This window comes from Melospiza georgiana, chromosome 2 (assembly GCF_028018845.1).
Source record: "Melospiza georgiana isolate bMelGeo1 chromosome 2, bMelGeo1.pri, whole genome shotgun sequence".
Lineage (NCBI taxonomy): Eukaryota > Metazoa > Chordata > Aves > Passeriformes > Passerellidae > Melospiza > Melospiza georgiana.
Window position 1 is genome coordinate 79,925,511 of NC_080431.1, and position 18,089 is coordinate 79,943,599.

At 43.7% G+C, this 18,089-nt stretch overlaps 1 protein-coding gene across 1 annotated transcript in view; it reads left to right on the forward strand.

The window, feature by feature from the left end:
- CLCN1 (chloride voltage-gated channel 1) overlaps positions 1 to 12,779 on the forward strand; it is a 56,758-nt gene extending 43,979 nt beyond the window's left edge. The window contains exons 12-24 of the mRNA XM_058045549.1: positions 401 to 485; positions 946 to 1,095; positions 2,551 to 2,620; positions 3,896 to 4,006; positions 4,132 to 4,345; positions 5,052 to 5,185; positions 5,688 to 5,902; positions 6,023 to 6,128; positions 7,539 to 7,621; positions 8,393 to 8,431; positions 9,055 to 9,159; positions 11,053 to 11,139; positions 11,634 to 12,779. Coding sequence (XP_057901532.1) covers positions 401 to 485; positions 946 to 1,095; positions 2,551 to 2,620; positions 3,896 to 4,006; positions 4,132 to 4,345; positions 5,052 to 5,185; positions 5,688 to 5,902; positions 6,023 to 6,128; positions 7,539 to 7,621; positions 8,393 to 8,431; positions 9,055 to 9,159; positions 11,053 to 11,139; positions 11,634 to 12,029 — 1,795 coding nt within the window. The 3' untranslated portion in view covers positions 12,030 to 12,779. The remainder of the gene's footprint in view (positions 1 to 400; positions 486 to 945; positions 1,096 to 2,550; positions 2,621 to 3,895; positions 4,007 to 4,131; positions 4,346 to 5,051; positions 5,186 to 5,687; positions 5,903 to 6,022; positions 6,129 to 7,538; positions 7,622 to 8,392; positions 8,432 to 9,054; positions 9,160 to 11,052; positions 11,140 to 11,633) is intronic.
- The last annotated feature ends 5,310 nt before the right edge of the window (positions 12,780 to 18,089 follow it).

The window sequence follows — 18,089 nt, forward strand, 5'->3', positions numbered from 1 at the left end:
TGTCAAATCAAGTTAATAGAGGAGTAGAGCAAAGCCTGAAAAGTGGGAATTACTTTTCACTGATTTCTCAAATTTTTTTAGGTCCTTACACTGAATCAAATTATATTTTGTTATATTTTGTCTTCCTAAATCTCAGCCAATGCTTCCTGTAGGAAACGGTAACTTGCCAAGGGACACATGACAGGATTAGTCCAGCACAGGGAAGCAGTTTAGGCTCATGTTGTCTCAGTGCTTGTGAAGTGTCACAGTGGAGCAGGGCATTAAACTGCTGGTAACAGCACTCCAAAACAATGGATACAAATACAGAGAGCCTCACAGAAATAGCATTCCTAGTCCTGAAGTGATGGTGCTGCAAGAACTGAATGTGAGGCCACACTGTAATAACTCTCTTCCTTTACAGCCGACTGATATACCCTGCAGTTATAACCTTCTGTATAGCGTCTGTGACGTTTCCTCATGGATTTGGGCAGTTCATGGCAGGAGAGGTGAGGCTGGAAAGTGTATTATCAATTCTGTGCAGTTCTTTGGAACGTTATCTCCTTATCCTCCGCCCCAATAACCTTGTGTCAGGGAAAAGGGAAGAACAGTATGGGAGGAGTTTGTACTGAGGAGGCACTATATGATCTCTGCTACCTCCTTCATAGAAAACTTGAAAAAGGTCCACTCTTCTTAGCAAATAATAAGAAATATGTTAGCCTATGTGTAAAAGTAATTATCCCCTCTTCTAAGCAAATAATAAGGAAAATCTTACCCTTTGTGTAAAAGTAATTATCTCTTCACCTGTATGAGTAAAGTTCTGTCTCTCTTCCTGAAGATTAGAAATGTGAATTAAGTCTCATAGTCGTGAATTCCCATGGTAAAAATCTCCTCCACTTCCTTGTAATAGAGATAGAATATTTACTTCATCTAATGTCATGACTCATACCTGGTTTTTTTGCTGTTTAGTTGATGCCACGGGAAGCCATCAGCACTCTCTTTGATAACTATACCTGGATCAAACACTCTGGGGACACCCAGATCCTAGGGAAATCTGCTGCCTGGATCCATCCTAAAGTCAGCGTCTTTGTCACCATCCTGCTCTTCTTCCTCGTGAAGGTAGGAAGCCCAGCTCACCACAACCCTTCTCCACTCAGACTGAATGCTCTTCCCTTTTGTAAAGCAATTTGTGAAGTGCCAATGAGGAGATGCTGGGTATTGAATGAAGTACTACAGCTGCAATGGATTCCTGCATCTTCTGATGTGATGTTCGTCCACCTTGAATGACCAAAATTATTAGGGAAGAATTTCCTTTAAAAAGTAGCCTTTTCTGCTCCCTAGATCATCCTCCTCATGCATCCTGCTGAATGACCTTTGGTGTCCACTGTGTAGTAACTGGTAGGGAAAACTAAATCAGGAAAGATTTCTCAAGTTCCACAAAAATAAATACTTGACTAACTAAAAAGCCCTCAGATAATTTATGTTTGATCTAAATGAAGTCTGATACAGTCTATTTGATATTCCTGACTTCAGATATGGGACAAATAGAAATATGCAAGTGTAATCTACAGCTGTGTGAGGCTCAAGGATTTCTTAGCAGTCCATCAAAACTTGATGGAGAATTGCAGCTGGAAACAGTTTTGCTCACTTCCCAGAAAGCAACAGCAGATTAAAAATTTTGAGCTGTGGAAGTTGGTCTGTTCAGCTTCTGAAAGGATCAGCTGTGTAATTGACATGGGACAGAGCAAAAAAAAAAAAAAAAAGACATTTGAAAGAAGAAAACATCATATTCCAATGTACAAAATAAAAGCAGCAAGAAGGAGGTTTTCCTAAGATGAAAGATAGATAGATAGATAGATAGATAGATAGATAGATAGATAGATAGATAGATAGATAGATTTTAAAATATCATAGAATAGGTGCTAATTCTTTTATTATTTACTTATTGCAAAGGTGCAGAAGAGCTGAGGCCACCTTGCAATGTCAGTTGAAAATTTTGGTAGATCAAGAGCAGCTATCAATGACTGATTGACACAACTGTTTCCACCTAAAGTAAAACACTCTATCAATTTCTGACTGGTAGTTAAGGGTTCTCCTTCTGTGATAATTCTTATTACAGTGTACTAAGCAGAAAAGGTCTTGTTTACTTGAAGAAAAGAGGAGAGGAGGAGTGGACTACAGGGTGTGTTGGTCCTGAGTCCATCAGTTTGCCTTTGGAGGAGCTGTACCCTGAGTCACTAGATTCATTGGCATTGTCCTGCTAACTAAAGGCTTTCTCTACTCACTAGATAACTGCTCTTGATTTTCTTCTGGATAAATTCAGCATTGGGATAGACCACATAAACAAGAAACTGCTATTTTGACTCTGGGCAAAGGCCTGGCCTGATTCTCCACTGCAGTATAATCAGTTCTCAGCTGTATTTGGCCAGGTTTGGTACTACAAAGACAGAGTTCAGTTAGCAGTACTACACCTCAGCAGCTTTCTGGTCTCTGTAGCCAGGCTGGGCACAGAGTGGGGCAGCAGAAAATGCTATTGCTGCTCAGTAACAACTGCACCCTCTGCCTCTGTTCTAGTTCTGCATGGCTGTTATTGCCACTACGATGCCAATCCCCTGTGGAGGCTTCATGCCTGTTTTCGTATTAGGTGAGTTGCAATTTTGTTTTGCAGCATATTCATCTGACAGGGAGAGAGAATAGGAGAGACACTGCCTACACACCCAGCAGGGTTCAGCTGGCATATGAGGAGTCATCACTTGATGTCTATGACAACCTGATTAGCAGTCCATGGACCAGCCTCTGGATCTCTGCTTTTGTCATTAGTTCAAACCCCTGAAACCAAATGCCAAATAGGTAGTCCCTACCCTTTTACATAAGGAAGGCCACACTTGGGGTCACATGTTGAGCCATGGCCTTCTAATCTCTATGCCTCTTCACTTATATCCTGTAATGAATAGTAGCTGCTCCTTTCACCCTTGAAAGCCAGCCAGAAGAGATAACCTCAAAACTAGTACTCGCAATGTAATCTAACTCCTTTCTTCTGACTGAAATGTGATAACATAAAAAGTTTATTGACTTTTAACTGGTTTTAATTCCAATAATCACAACAAAAAATCACAATAATGTGATGCTGATGTTTAGAAAGAGAGGCTATGTTAGACTGAGCTATACAAGCTCATGATGTTCAGCATTCAGTACCCACAACTCTGAAATGAAATAGGGTGCTCTAAGGACCTCCGAGTTCTGGCAGGCAGCAACTGAACATGAGGCAGTAACCATGCCCTTGCAGTGATGAAGGCTAACCAACATCAGGGCTGTATTAGGAAAAGACCTAGACAGCAATGCAAAGAAATTGTTTGTTTCTATGCATTCAGCATTTTGGATACAATTCTGGAACACTGTGCTGTTTTGTGTCCACCAGACCAAGAGATCCTTGCAGACTTTTAACCTGTCTGAACAAGACATGGGTGACTCCATGTAACTTTGAAATCAGCCCTTTTATGTGCAGGGGTCAGAACAAGACTTCCTGAAGTCCCTTCCCACAAAAACTCTTCTGTCAGCTGGGATTCTAATGCTTAGACATTCACAGCATGAGAGTCTAAAGGGCCTCAAATGTGATCTGGACTGACATTGTACGCAGCCTGAAAATATGTCCTCCAGCCTGGGAATCACAGCTACTGCTGTGCCTGGTGTGCCCAAGTGAATGAACGAGTGGTCAGCTGTATTTAACAATCTTAGTACCCTTTTTTCCTCTTTTAGTCTAACTTCTGTATTTTATAACTGAGAACTACTCTTTAGTTTTCAGTGTCATTTTAATGTAAGCTTTGGCTTCGTTTCTGTTAGAAAATATCCAAGTGATTGCACAGCACAGACTGGATGTTCCTTAAATGTTAACTACATAACTGTCAGTGATATTTTTCAGGAGCTGCATTTGGACGTCTCATTGGGGAAATCATGGCATCTCTTTTTCCCAACGGGATCCTCTTTGACGACATTCTCTACCAAATCTTACCTGGAGGGTATGCTGTCATTGGTGAGCCTCCACACCTTCCTTTTTCCTCACCTGCTCCCACTGCTGTAATTTTCCTGGTTGACATGACACGCTGCTTCTATATGACAGTCTTCTTCTCTCCCTATTCCTCCACCTACCTGGGAAAGGTGCAGCAGCTCTGACAGGAGCGGTGAGCCACACTGTCTCCACTGCTGTCATCTGCTTCGAGCTGACGGGTCAGATCTCTCACATCCTGCCCATGATGGTGGCTGTCATCCTTGCCAACATGGTGGCCCAGAGTTTGCAGCCCAGCCTCTATGATAGCATCATCCAGGTGAAGAAGTTGCCCTACCTGCCAGACCTGGGCTGGAATCACATAAGGTATGGTAGCAAAACAGGCAAGAAAATAAAGCAGGGGAGGGTTAAAACCACAGGGGAATAAAAGGTTATGGAAAGGGTCTAGTACTACAAAGGAATTAAGAAGGCACAATAGGTCTGCAGTAAGAAAAAACAAGTGTTGGAGTAGAATTAGGTTTCATATACAAAAATAGAGAAAAGTCCTCTTATTTTTTTCACTGAAACCACAAGTTTGAATGACCTGCAATGTTACTGAATTTGTATTAATATTTCCAAGTTGCTTCATCTTAAAAATTTAAAATTCAGGAGTCTCATTTATCTAAATTCAGTGGAGTTTGGTTATTTTTCCCCAGCAAATGAGCAAATGTTTGAAATACTTTATTTTGATATTTTGCTTGAAGCAAAACTCAGTTATTCCTATAAACATCTTCCCCTCTCTAGTATATATCATACACATGGGTATGTGTATAAAAACCATCTATACATATATGTATACATGTGTGTATTTCATGGTGAGGGGTAACGGAGTGAAATACAACTGTAATGGAAATCCAGTTAATCTGTATTTATCCTCTTGGAAAGTCCTCTGGTTACTCTCACAGAAGATCAGTTGGCAGCTGTATTTTAAACACTTTTTTTAAAAGTAGTCATTTGGGTATTTCTTTAGAGAATTTATGTGCTTGGCATTTTAATATGCTAACTCTTCCTCTTATTCTCCCCAAATTCACAGCAAATACAATATCTTTGTTGAGGATATTATGGTCCAAGATGTGAAATTTGTTTCCTCCAACTGTAAATACCGAGACTTGCAAGAGGTACTCCAGAGCACCACAGTGAAATCTTTGCCTTTGGTGGACTCACCAGGTAGGCAATGTGGAGAGACTGGTCCTTCCTGAAGACTGTTTCAGCTTGAAGAAACTAGCTTTCAAATTATATGGTGTGAAGCAGGCAGGGTGACCTACCACATTAAAAAAATCCTAAAAATCTCCCACTGTGGATGATGTATAGCAGACAGCTGTTCAGCTGGCCAGACAGGGAAGCTGGAGTGTGGGCAGTGAAGCAGATCCAGCACGTAAGGGAGGTGTGTGGGAAGTCTGTAGAGGGAACTGTGACAACAGGGCCCTCCTGGGATCCTGCATGAGCCAAGAGCATGCGTGGGGTGGCACAGCTCAGGACAGCAAGGCCCCTTCCCACAGTCCCACAGCCTAGGAGCCACCACAGGGCGGTCAGTGACTCTGGTACAGATCTAGGCAGTACAAGCCTGAGCACCTGGAAGAGGCTGGAAGGAGGAAGGGCTGATGTGTGGAAGGGCACCTTCAAACCACCTGGAGGTGGTTTAATGGCTTCCCTGCTCTGTGTTGTGCAGAGTCCATGATCCTGCTGGGGTCCGTGGAGCGGTCGGAGCTGCAGGCTCTCCTCCAGGCCCACATCAGCCCAGAGCGGCGGCGGCTCCTCAACAGAGAAAGGCAGCAGAAGCTGAACGAGGCACCCTACGATGGACCCTGGGCAAACCTGCCCAAGCTGAAGCACGAATCTTTTGCTTATGTCGATGAGGATGAGGATACAGAGGAGAAGGGAGAGGTGAGGGAGGGAAGTGGACAGACTGCAACGCAGAGACTGCTTGAAAGCAGTTAGGCATTTGGGGAGGCTGAGAAATAAATGGCACAAGGTGGACTTTATTTTCTCTCCTTTCTGTAACAGCTGCCTCGGCCTCCAAGTCCCACTCCCAGTTACCCAGAGGAGCCAAATGGCCCAACAAGTCCTCTTAAACAAATGCCTGAAACCTTGGAGCCCCAGCAGCACCCAGGTATGGTAACTTCTGTCATGGCTCAACCACATCCTGGCCAGCTTGGGGAAGCTGTGTGTACCTGCCTGTGTGAGGGGCGGGCTTCCCAGAGACTGAGGAGGAGCTTTCTCTGCTGTTCCTGAAGGACACTTTGTTAGTGCACTTTGTTAGCATCAGTGTAATGTACCTGGTGATACCTTCTTTTGTGATTGCTCAGGCAGCACGGAATATTTAGGCCCACTAAAGATGGATTCTGTCTGTCTCCCCACTCCATTCTTTGCAATAACAACTCCTTGGACATTTTCTGTAGAGTCTGAATAGAATGGTCCCATCTTTGGCTCCTTCACCACATGAGTGAATCTCCCTGGAGAAAGCAGCCTGAGAGCTAAACATGTTTTGCACTAAGTTTTTGAGCAGCTTAGGCTGTTGCTCAGCCATCTCCAAAACTGAAAGTCTCCTCCGTTGGACACACATCTCTGGTTCAGCTGCATCAATGTGATGGACAAACATTGATATATTGTGCTCTTCTGTGTCACACCCCAGCTGTGTATTAGCTTTGCTTTCAAGACTGTACTTATAGCTCATTGCCGATTTATTTTTCATGTGTGATGCAGGATGGTGGGTTGTTTTTATCTTTTATGCATCCTGAAATATGCAGAGTGAGTAAGCACAGAGATGTAGCCCCGTCTTAAGAATGAGTACAGAGGATAAGGCTTTAGCTCATGCTTTTAGGCACCCGAGTGTTACATGTAATAGAGCATATAGCACATTCTGTTTCATTAACACCCCTCATGTGTGACTAAACCTTTAAGGCATAGAAAAATCCACTTTATGTTTCCAGAGCAGGGAAGTGGTGGGGTAGCCATCCACCTATCCTACCAAAGCAGAAAAAGAACCACATATGAAAACAAGGACAGTGTGTGAAACATTTTACATGAAGCTAGAACTGGGTGACCCAGGAATGACAAAGGAAGTGGAACAGGAATGAATTCATGAGACCTTGCTTTTCTTTTTTTAGTTTGGCTCACAGCTATCACTGTTTCTGACCAAACTTCCTCCACAGCCTTGCTCACAACAGCACCAGGCCCTGTATCCTCCTCTTTTCTTACTCTTTGGCTGGGAGTATAATTCTGGTCTTTTCTATTCCATTATTCCACTTCTGGCAGAACACATGGACTCCTCACCCCTTGGCACCTGTCACATCCAGTTTGTTGAAATGTTTTGTTGCATGGTAATATTCATTCTGGAATGTCCCAGACACCATCTTTCAAACTGAATGCCAGATTGTGACCAGCCCAGCTCTATCATATCCCTCATACATAGCATTTCCCAGCCTGCCTTGGCTAAGAGGATGCATTAGGTGTGGGGCTTTGCATTTTTGTCTCTCATTTGTCCTTCTCTCTTATCCACATGTTTGTTCTCATCCTTCAGGCAGTTTCAGGAGTCTGAGGAAACTGATCCAGCAGCTCTTGTGCCATTGCAGCCGTCCACATGAAACAGAGAGCACCATCCAGGTTAGGGCTACACAGAGCCTGGTAGTACCCCGAAGAGGGAAGGGAATGCAGTGGAACTAGAAACTACTACTTGAGACATTCAGCATGTGGCTAAAGCATGGACACAGTTATGGTCCTGAACTCTGACAGCATCAGTGGGGAGCTCACCCAAGGAGAAAGGGTGTGATTACTGTAAAGGAGCGTGCATCTTCCTAAAGAGTCACCTGTGCTCAGGTCTCAGGCTACCATCATGATTGAGTTTGGGTATCTTTTCTCAGTGATAAAAATTAATGATATTTTGGCTAACATGCAATAAAATGCAGTTCTATTCCATTTGGCAAACAGTTTTGGACAGATGGAGAAAAATGAAAAAAAAAGCTTTTGGCTCTTGCCATGTTAAACTTGCCCTTGGTTATCTGACACATCTGCACAGGGTTTGGGTATAACAGATAAGAGCTTATGGGAGACGCATCCACTCCAGGACAGTGGTTGGACCCTATGTGGGATATCCTGAGAGTATCTAAATCAGTATTAGGTGGCCATATTTAGGCACCTGAATTGCTCCAGCAGAACTCCATGGTGAATTGTCATTGGCAAGGGAAGCACAGCAAGGGCAGAGCACACCATATAATGGATGAGTATAAAGAAAATCTAAGCGCTTGGAAAATCTAATACACCATTTGGAACAAAAAGGGGACCACATGGGGTGAGGAGGCTGTGCAGATTTTTCCTTTCTGTACTCTGTAAAACTGTGGGTTCTTTGGCTGTCCTGAACAGTGTTTTCTCCTACAGGAGCCAGTGGAAGTCATTGAGACAATGACACCAGAAGAGGTAAGATGAGATGCAGAAACAGAGTGAGGTTATGTGAGTGCTCCTTGTACCCATTTCCTATCACTTGCAATACTCCAGGAACCTCAGTGACTGGCAGATAAAGCCATAGCCAAAGTAAATTTCTGCTTGGAGTGGCACAGTGGGCAAGTCTCACCCATAAGAGAAGAGGTTGGCTAGATATGCTGGTAAGACTCTGACTAATCTGATCTAGCTTTGAAGTCAGCCCTGTTGGAGCAGGGTTTTGGACTAGAGGCCTCCACAGGTGCCCCCTCATCTAAATCCTTGTGGGCTCACATTGTTCCTTCATTTCTTACGCAATGGATCAATCATCTTGCAACAACAAGGGGAAGATGTACTCAGAAAGGAAAGCTAAAGATGTTCACTCCCTCTTTAAGAAGGAAAAAACAAAAACCCATCTTCTCAGAAAATCTCTGAATTGCCCTGTTTCCACAGGGACTTGACATCTGGCAAGAAAGGGACAGAGGGGTGAGATATAATGGACAAGATGAATGCTGTACATAGGAAGGAAGAAGCATTAACAGGAGGAGGGGACTGGTTTGGGTACACAAGACAGCAATGCTGCAGGTAGCTGTGAGAGTGACTCCCCTTCTTTCCTGTGTCAGATAGATGCCTGGGAACAGGAGGAGCTGGACAAGAACGTGTGCTTTGACAGCTGCCGCATAGATCCCTCCCCTTTCCAGCTGGTGGAGAGAACCTCCCTGCACAAGGTGAGTGCAGATGTCTCCCTGAGGCATACATCACTTTTCTCCACTCATTCCAAGTCCAGTCTATGACTTATTTCTTCTCCTTGTCTTCACCTACAACTACTATCACCACCCACTTTCACATCGAGCTACAGAAGTGAGCTTGTTCCTGTAATCTCCTGTGTGTATCTCCAATCTCCTGCAAAATGAAAGCCTTTGTGATAAGAAGTCTGAGTCCATTTATTAAAAGAGCTTTTGGACAAAAAAAAAGTCTGCTACATTAACAGCAGCATTGTGTGCCTTGCTGCTGGGGCATTCCACTGATATTGACAGTCTGCCCTGTCAGTGTGCAGCACTGGATTGAGCACTCCTGGATTTCTCAGGGTGTTTCTCAGAGGGCCTTCAGAAACCCTCTACTCATCTGCCTGTGTCACAGGCTCTTCATGGAACTGAAGCACAAGGAAAGAGGAAGCTGGGTCATGCAGCACCTAGAGTCAGCATAGGATGACTGGGGAGTAAAGCAATCATTGTATGTCAAGAGGAAGGTAGGACTGGGCATTCATTCAGTGGAAAGCAGTCTACTGAAGCAAAAGTGCATAGTGCATGCTTTTATCAATATTTAATGTGACTAGTCAGCATAAACCTTGTACTAAATTAATGAATTACTGTTAAGATCTCAGCCTTGAGCAAAACAAGAATAAGCTAGCATATAGTTCAGATGAGTTTTCTGAAGGGGTAGGTGAAGTAACCTGAAAACCACTAGCATGTATCTTTGAGAATATACGCTTACAAAAAAATATACTTGAAGGCTGATCATGGGGAAAGTTTCATACCTGTCATACAAAAGAGCAAGTGAGAAACTCTGAAATTAACAGACAAATCAACTTAACTTGGATGCACAAAAAAACCCCAAAAACTACCCAGGAATAAATAATAAATAATCAAACTATGTGAAATATGCACAGTTAGAGCTAAATGTGAGACTACTGACAATGAAAAGAATACCACAATTTATCATGACCGAGCTATATTTAACCAGGTTTTCTTTTCTTTGGTTTTCTTTTACTTTAGAGTAAAATGTCTTATTCTTGAGAAATCAGATTTTTCCTAGTTTACACTTGAACATGACATTTAGTTTCTCATATGATGCTAAAGAAAAGGTCAAACACTAGCTGTGACAGAATGATTTCATGGTAAAGGCCACAGGTAAAGTCCAGCTAGAGCTCAGCTTCAAGAACCTGGAGGTTGGAAATGTACCAGAGATGAGGACTGAGAATGTGGAAAGTTTTAGAAACCCTGATCTGTGAATAATAGTAAAATAATGGGGTATATTTAGGCTGAAGAAAAGAAGACTGACAACAGTGTGATATCTGTCCTTTCAAGGAGACTTTGTAAGAGAATGAGAATAGCTTGTTTTCAGTGTTCTCACTGCACTGGATAAGCAGCAACAAGCTTAAGCTTTCACCGAAAATATTCTGGGACAGGAAAAAAAGAAATCCTCCACTGATAAGGAAAGCACTGCAATAAATAACCTAAGCTGCTTTTGACTTTACATATTACCATATGGTAGTTCAGTTTCCAGCACCAGATTGAAACAGGATCTGCATAGGTCTCCAAATGCACAACACAGGGTGTTGTATGTGAATCTCCACCAGCTGCAGGACTAGAATGACCTTGAGAATGTGCTCTCCATCATCAGCATAGTCCCAACTACAGCTGCACAGCAGAAGGAGCAAAGAGCAGCATTTGGCAGAAACAAAAGGGCAAGAAGGGAAGACATAATTTCTCACTGGGATAACTGCAGTCTTGTGTCTTTGTGACTGCCATTTCTAAATCCTGAGTCCCAGCTCTAGCATCAAGTTCTGTGTTGCCCATTTCCAAAGCCTCTGAGATGGTCTTTTGTGGTTTTGCTCCTAGACACACACATTGTTCTCACTGCTGGGCCTCAGCCATGCCTACGTAACCAGCATGGGGAAGCTGAGGGGAGTGCTGGCTTTGGAAGAGGTGAGTACACATCCTCTGCCATCCTCCTAAATAACTGCAAGTGTCCTGTGGATCACTGCAGTAAGTCACAGGTGCTGTAGGCTCCAGCTGGGAATATATATAACTGCAAGTGCTACATTTCCAGTCCAGTGTTGAATTCTGAGTCTGCTCTTTGGAAGCCACGTAAAGGAATGGATGACTGCATTTCAGAGGAGGCAGCAGGTGCTGTTTACAGGGATGCTAACAGGTTCATCTTTTGCATGAGTGCAGGCTTAATAGCCACTCTTAACTGAGTGGCTATTACTGTTTCTGAAAGAGGTATGGAATTTGTTGTTTACCATGGAATTTTTCATTACATCACCAGTGTAAAAGATGATCTCCACAGGCCCCAGAGGCAGAGCTGTGACTCTATTTGTGATCCCTTTACCCCAGGGAGTAGATGAACTTCTGCTGGGTAGGGCTGGGCTGGCCTCCCTTTCACATTTTTTATTTCTGAAGTGTTTCTCTTTTTTCAGCTCCAGAAGGCAATAGAGGGTTCCACCCGCTCTGGGGTCCGTCTCCGACCTCCCCTTGCCAGTTTCCGTGACATCAGCCGGACTTCCAGCACCGCCAAGGCCGGGCAGGGCGCGCAGGCGTGGGGCCGGGAGGACACCGGCACAGTGGCAGCAGAGGAGGCAGCAAACCTGGGCACCGAGAGCCCTCTGCCCCCCTGCTCACACTCCCCCCAGCCCTCACACTCACAGGAAGAGGGGGAAGTCCCCAGCTCCGCTTATGCCACGGATACGGAGTTGGAAGAGATGGAGCTGACAGGGCGAGTTGCTGAAAACATCTCAGACATCCTCAAGGACATAAACCTATGTACCACTGACCTGGATGAAGATGAAGATGAGGATGAGGATGTTCCCCTATAGCTGGTGTGAGGGTAGCAGTCCATCACACTCTTCAGTGAGCCAGTCTTCTTGCGTTTGCTCCTCCAGGAGAAGCTTTTGGATGTTCTTTGCAATCCCCACAGAGGAACGATTCAGCTGGGAGGAGGGACATCAGACTGACCCTTTCTTCTGACGCTTTCCCTCTGGGCAGGCTGTTGGGCTGCTGGACTACTGGGGCATGTGCAGGTGTCAGATGTGGACTGCAAGGAGCCTGAGTGCAGGCAGAGCCCACTGTAACAGGACATGGATACTGCTGACACAGCCAGGATGCCCTGGGTCAATCTGCCATGTGGAAAGGGGAGGAGGATCAGCTCTCACTCACCACTGGTGCCATCCTTCCAGCCACACCAGGCCTGCATGCAGCAGTGTACCACAGCCAGACCTCCAGCCTAGAAGCATACTGCTGCTTCTGACTGCCACCCTGTCCACGCTGCTGCAGCTCCTTTTCACTGGCTCTTATCTTGCACCCCCCCAAACATTCCCATGTAGAACATTTTTATTCTTTCTCAATTTTTACTCTGGGATTTTCCTGGATGGGGATGCAGATAGGAGCTTCTCCTCTGTCCTATGGCTGAGCCATGCCCTAAAAACAGATGGGAGGAAAGTATTTGGTGTATGTCTCATGTCTTGAATTCAGCCAAGGCTTAAGAAAACACTGGAAGGGAAAAAAGCATCTTTGTTTTCCCATCATCTCTGAAATTTTAAAACAGAATGGGAAAATCTTAAGTGAGGGCATCCTCTGTGCTGGGGGAAGAGGAGTAAAACAGCATGTATGTACCTATATTTCAAAAAAATGTTTGTCTCTGAATCACTGTTCACAATTTTCCACAGTTATAGTCTTAAAATATAAGAACTCAAGAAAAAAAAGTAATTATGGAGTGTTAGCAGGCTGCCAAGAAATACAGCAGAGGGAAGACACATTTTCTACACTTTGAAAACAGGTTTCTTTCTGAAAACTCCTGCTCTCTTTTCCTGGTAATTCTACCCTGCCTACTTTCCACATATTTCTGCATACCTCAGATCTGAGAATTCCAGCTCTCACTTTTGCCAGCTTGTCTCTGTTGTGACTAACAGCAGAGACCTCAACCCTTGTCTGCAGCATCCCTCTCTATTCCAGTTCTAAATCTGGAGCAGATCTGCGTCTTGCAAAAAGACGTCTTGTCAGTTCGTGTCATGCATGCAAAACCTTGGCATCCAAAGGTAAGGTGCTGCTTTGTTTAATTCACTGCTCTTGTGAGGTTTTCTCAGTAAACAGGCAAAACCAAATTCTGTGTATTCTGCAGCTTCTTCTAACAGTCTACATCGTTTTCTACCATATTTTTGGTGTCTCATACCACTCAGATGCAGCCTCAAGCAGTCTATTAGATGTGTTTCCACTTATCAGCAACAGAGAAGAAATCCAGGCTCTGAAAATATGTTCTTGGGGGTAATCTCAACCTTCTTGATATTAGTAAAGCATTATCTAACTTAGACTGACCAGTTCTACTTTAACACGTGATTTTCCATAAGCCGTCTCAGGAGCAAGTGAAAAATACCATTACTTCTAACCCAGTCACCAAAGGAAAATTCCCTCCTGGCTTTAATTCCAAGGATTGACCTTGCACCAATTGCTCTCTGATGATGATTATGGGTGGGAGAGTCTGTGACAAGCTTACAGTAAAAGGAAATCTTCCCTGCTAGTCTCTTGCAGAGAGAGAAATTTATTCCTGCTGTCTGGAGTTCAGAGCCCACCAGGTCTGTTCTGTTTCAGGCACAAGATCACCCTTGATGAGCTAACTGGGGACAGCCTTTCCTGCCTTAATGATGTGCTCCAGGAGCCAGCCAGTCCTTGTGAGGAGACAGCGGTGATCTGAGGGCAAGGCCCTTGCACACAACAGCTGCTTGGCTCCACCAGAGGGGCACCTTTGTGTCTGCCAGGCACCAGCACGGCCTCCCCACTACCTTTGTGTCACCTTCTGCTGCCTGCAGGGAAGAGGCAAAACAACTGCTGCTTTGTTTTTTTCCTCAGGGAATTGTGATAGTCCCTTATATAAGCAGAGGAGAAAGGACATTCCTTTTACAAAAGTATAAATATTCAGTGAGTGACAACACCGAGACCAAATGTGGTCTGAGGGTGCAGGCACACCCAAGAAGGATGAGTTTCTCCAAGTCATCCCCAGCCTTACTGTGCAGGCTTATATTTTACAGCTTAAGCACAGGCTTCCACTGAGACAGATGAGACAAGGAGAAACTTTGAGGCTGGAGTCAGCACACCTCCTCCCCCTCCTCTCTCCTGCATGCAGAGATATGCTCTGCTCCAGTCCCACACTTCTCCTACAGTGTGTTAGAGAAGAACTGGGATGTGACTGGCTGAGAAAGCAGATGGGAGTCTAAATCAAAGCCAGCGAGTGTGTGAGTCATGACAGACAGATTGTGAGCTGGGGGAGATGAAGCTGGAACAAAAAATTATGCACATGGAGAGCCTGGGGAGTGAAACACTGGCTAACCTGGAAAGCTTCCTGAGGCTCACCCCTTGAGATTGCAGGAGAACACACGTGTGCCCACACATGCACACACAGGTACCTCTCCACTCCTGTTGCCTTGAGCTGTCCCTGGGTTACTGTGAGGAGCAGGATTGCTCTCTGGGGGGAGCTGAAAGGTGGCTGTGACTGCTGTTCTTTGTGGACACTACTCAAGATCCATTCCAGGTATTGCCTCCACCCATGGAACAGAAGCAGCATCCATCCACACCATTTTCTCACCTCTACTCATACATGAAAATGTGTAAGGAGCCAGGATGGGACAAAAAACACTCTGCAAAGACGGTTTGCAAAGGCTGAAGTTCTTTCCATTTCCATCCTATCAATAAAATCTTCACTGAGCTGATGCCAAGTACATTATTAGGTGCAAAATGTGCAGTAAAATAATACTAAGCCTACCTTTGTCAAGGGAACTTTAGGCTTGTGCACTCTCAGGCTATCCCACTACACCCCATCAAAGTTTGAACTTGAAACCTTTGTCCAGCAAACAGTGACACTTATCTGTCACTCTAAAGCCTGCATCTCCCATCCTATCCAAATAGTACAGATTTGATAAGCTACAGGGAAAAACCTTTTTTTCTCAACCCAAAATATCCCCAGAATTTGTATCAGTTAAGAGGTCTTCACATCCAGAAATTCATATCTAGCAAAAAACTGAACTCTTCCTTCACATGGCACTTAAGGGTGAAAGCAGAGTCTTGTTTTTAAATGCATCAATATGAAGAATTGAAAAAATAGGGAAGACTTAAGGTTAGTAAGACTACAAGTGGGGCTTTAGGTAGGTGTGACACAGCTAAGAGACTTGGCCATGAGCCAAATAAAGGAGAAACACATGGGGATGAACTACTGAACAACAAGAAAGATTTGCCTCAACAAAGTATCATTTTTGATTGCCATTTGAGACTAAAGAAATTCTAGTGTTTTAAGCCTATGGACAAAAACAATTAGTAGAGGCAGAAACAGAGAGACAGATGGAGTCCATAGAAACAACATCCCCTTCTGCCCAGTTATGCAGATACTGTATAGAAGTGTGTGTTTTGTGGCCTAAGAGTAAAAGACCAGCAAAAACCAGCTGAGCAAGAGAAGATCCCTCTTTACCAAATTAGTCCAAACCCAGGAAGGGTATAATTAGAAACACACTATTAAAAATACAGTCACAGCAAACACTAAGTTGCTCATGGCCACATAAGCAGATACCTGGGCACAGCTCTTATAAAAATATAATCAACACTAGAGACCAATAATTAAAATTTACACATAAAAGCCATGCCTGAGCATTAGGGTTAGGGTCTTAAGATGTGATGCAAAACTTTTTAATGCGGTGTTTGTGGGAGACAAGCTTCAACTGGTCCTGACTGTGAGCCACAGGCTGTTCTTGTGTGTCGTCCCAGCCACTGGACAGACAACCCTGTGCACGTGCACTCAGGCACACACACAACATCACCTCTGCCAAATCGTGGCTGTGCAGTAGCAGAAAACTCTTCAACTCAGTTTCCTGTGCCCTGAGGCACATCCCTCCTTCCCTCAGCTTGCTGGATGTCACCAAGTCCCAGCGCAGCTTCATTGTAAGACAAACAAGAGTGCTGTGGACACTGCTGGGATTGGTGTGATGGCTAAATGAGGTAGAGTCTCACCCAAACCTGTTGCTAGTCCAAGCACTGGACTTTCAAATGAGCATTTGCTCCCATCCCAGCCTTTTTAGTGTGCTGCTAGTGCAAACATCTTGTGCTGTGTAGTAAAACTAGTCACAGAAACATATCTGACTTGAAGAATCGCACCTGATATGGAGGACAATGTGCAGCTGAAGAAAAATCCAATACCAAATTCATAAATGAAACAGAATGCAGAGAAATGAAAATGTGAATTGCCTACTTTAGAGGAACAACAAGCTAAGTACTGCTAGTATCTAAACCTTTACTGAATGGCTACTCAGTTGGAAGAACAGAAGGGAAAGCTACAAGGCATACTGAGATATACTCAGAATTAAAGCCACATAAGGTAGAAGCTTTTCAGTTTTTTCCACACAGAAACAAATGCAAAAGACAGTAATGGAAGGTTTATGAGAAACACATTTGAAATGTAAAAAAAAAATCTGCTTTTTTCTCTCCCCTTTAAAGTTCCATAGTGCACTTAAGCAAACAAGCTGTGAAAAGAAATGGGAGCCAAGATGGCTGGACTCTGACCAAACATGTCACAGAATCCTGTGCTTAACTCAAACTGGCAATTTCTCTGGCACAGAAGATAAGATCTGTCTGAGAACCATGCAGAAAGTACCCTTGCAGCTGGCAAAGTGCAGATCCAGTGAGGTGTACAGCAAGAGTGCTCGTATGCCCTTTTTAGTTACCCTTCTCATTAATCACTTAGAAATAACACATGAGGTATTGTAAAACAGCAACGTGAGAGAAACATATGGCAGGTTTGCCATCTAGTCTAAACAAAGAAATAAGCAGAAAGTGGAGATGAGAGCCTCAGGCAGATAGCATACAATAAGGTTCATGATGGGGCTAAGCAGCTGAATCCAGAGAAGATGAACTGAACTGAGGGGTAAGTCTAATCTAGTATGATGACAGAAGAGTTCTTTTATATGAAACATTCAGCAGCTGGACAGCATCTTCACAGCATAATGTGAAATTAAGGAAAAAATATGTTTTTCCGATGCAGAGGTATAACTTCCAGGACCAGAGACATTTTGTTTTCCCAGGGACTCAAGTCTTAAACATATGTGGAATAAGTGATTACATTTGACACACTACATTTCAAAAACAACGTAGTTTAGAAGCCATTTGGAAAAGAAAAAAAAAAACAACAAAATCCACAACATCAACAACAAAAACCAAAATAAACAAAAACCACACACAAAACCAGGAGAGAGCACGGGGAGACTTACAAGGATTCACAAAAATAAAATTAAAAAAAACCCTCAAAAAACAACAAATAAAAACCTAAAGCAGTTAAGTAAGTGTGTCTTATGCAAGTCACAATTAATTCTATGAATGTAGTTATGCAGACATACATACCAACTGGTCGGTGGCAATCTATTTGGTAGCAAAAGCCGGTAAACTGGAAAGAAGCAAATTAAATTCAAATAGAACACAGAAAGCAAAAATCAGTGCAATAGCCCTGGCTGTAAAATATGCTATGTCTTGAGCGGGGCAAGAAACACTGCTTAGCTCCTGGAAGAAACAGAGTCTGAAAAGCACAAGTATCTTGACAAGGAAATAATACTTTTTATGGCTGGAATTCAAAAGTCTCACATGGCAAACAAACTATGGCAAACAAGCTACTGGATCTACCTCATGTCCTGCATCAGAAGCAGATGACACAACAATGCTGGAAGTGCAGAGATGTTTCCTTCCCTCTGGGTGGACCAATTCCCCAATCTGCTATGAGGACAGTGAGCTGAGAAGCATTTAAAATTGAAATGTGAACCCAGAGTCGTGCTACCCAATGTCAGTGCCTTTTACAACTGAAGCATCAGACACCTTTCTGCGTCCTAATGGGCTGTTGTGAAATTTCTGTCCAA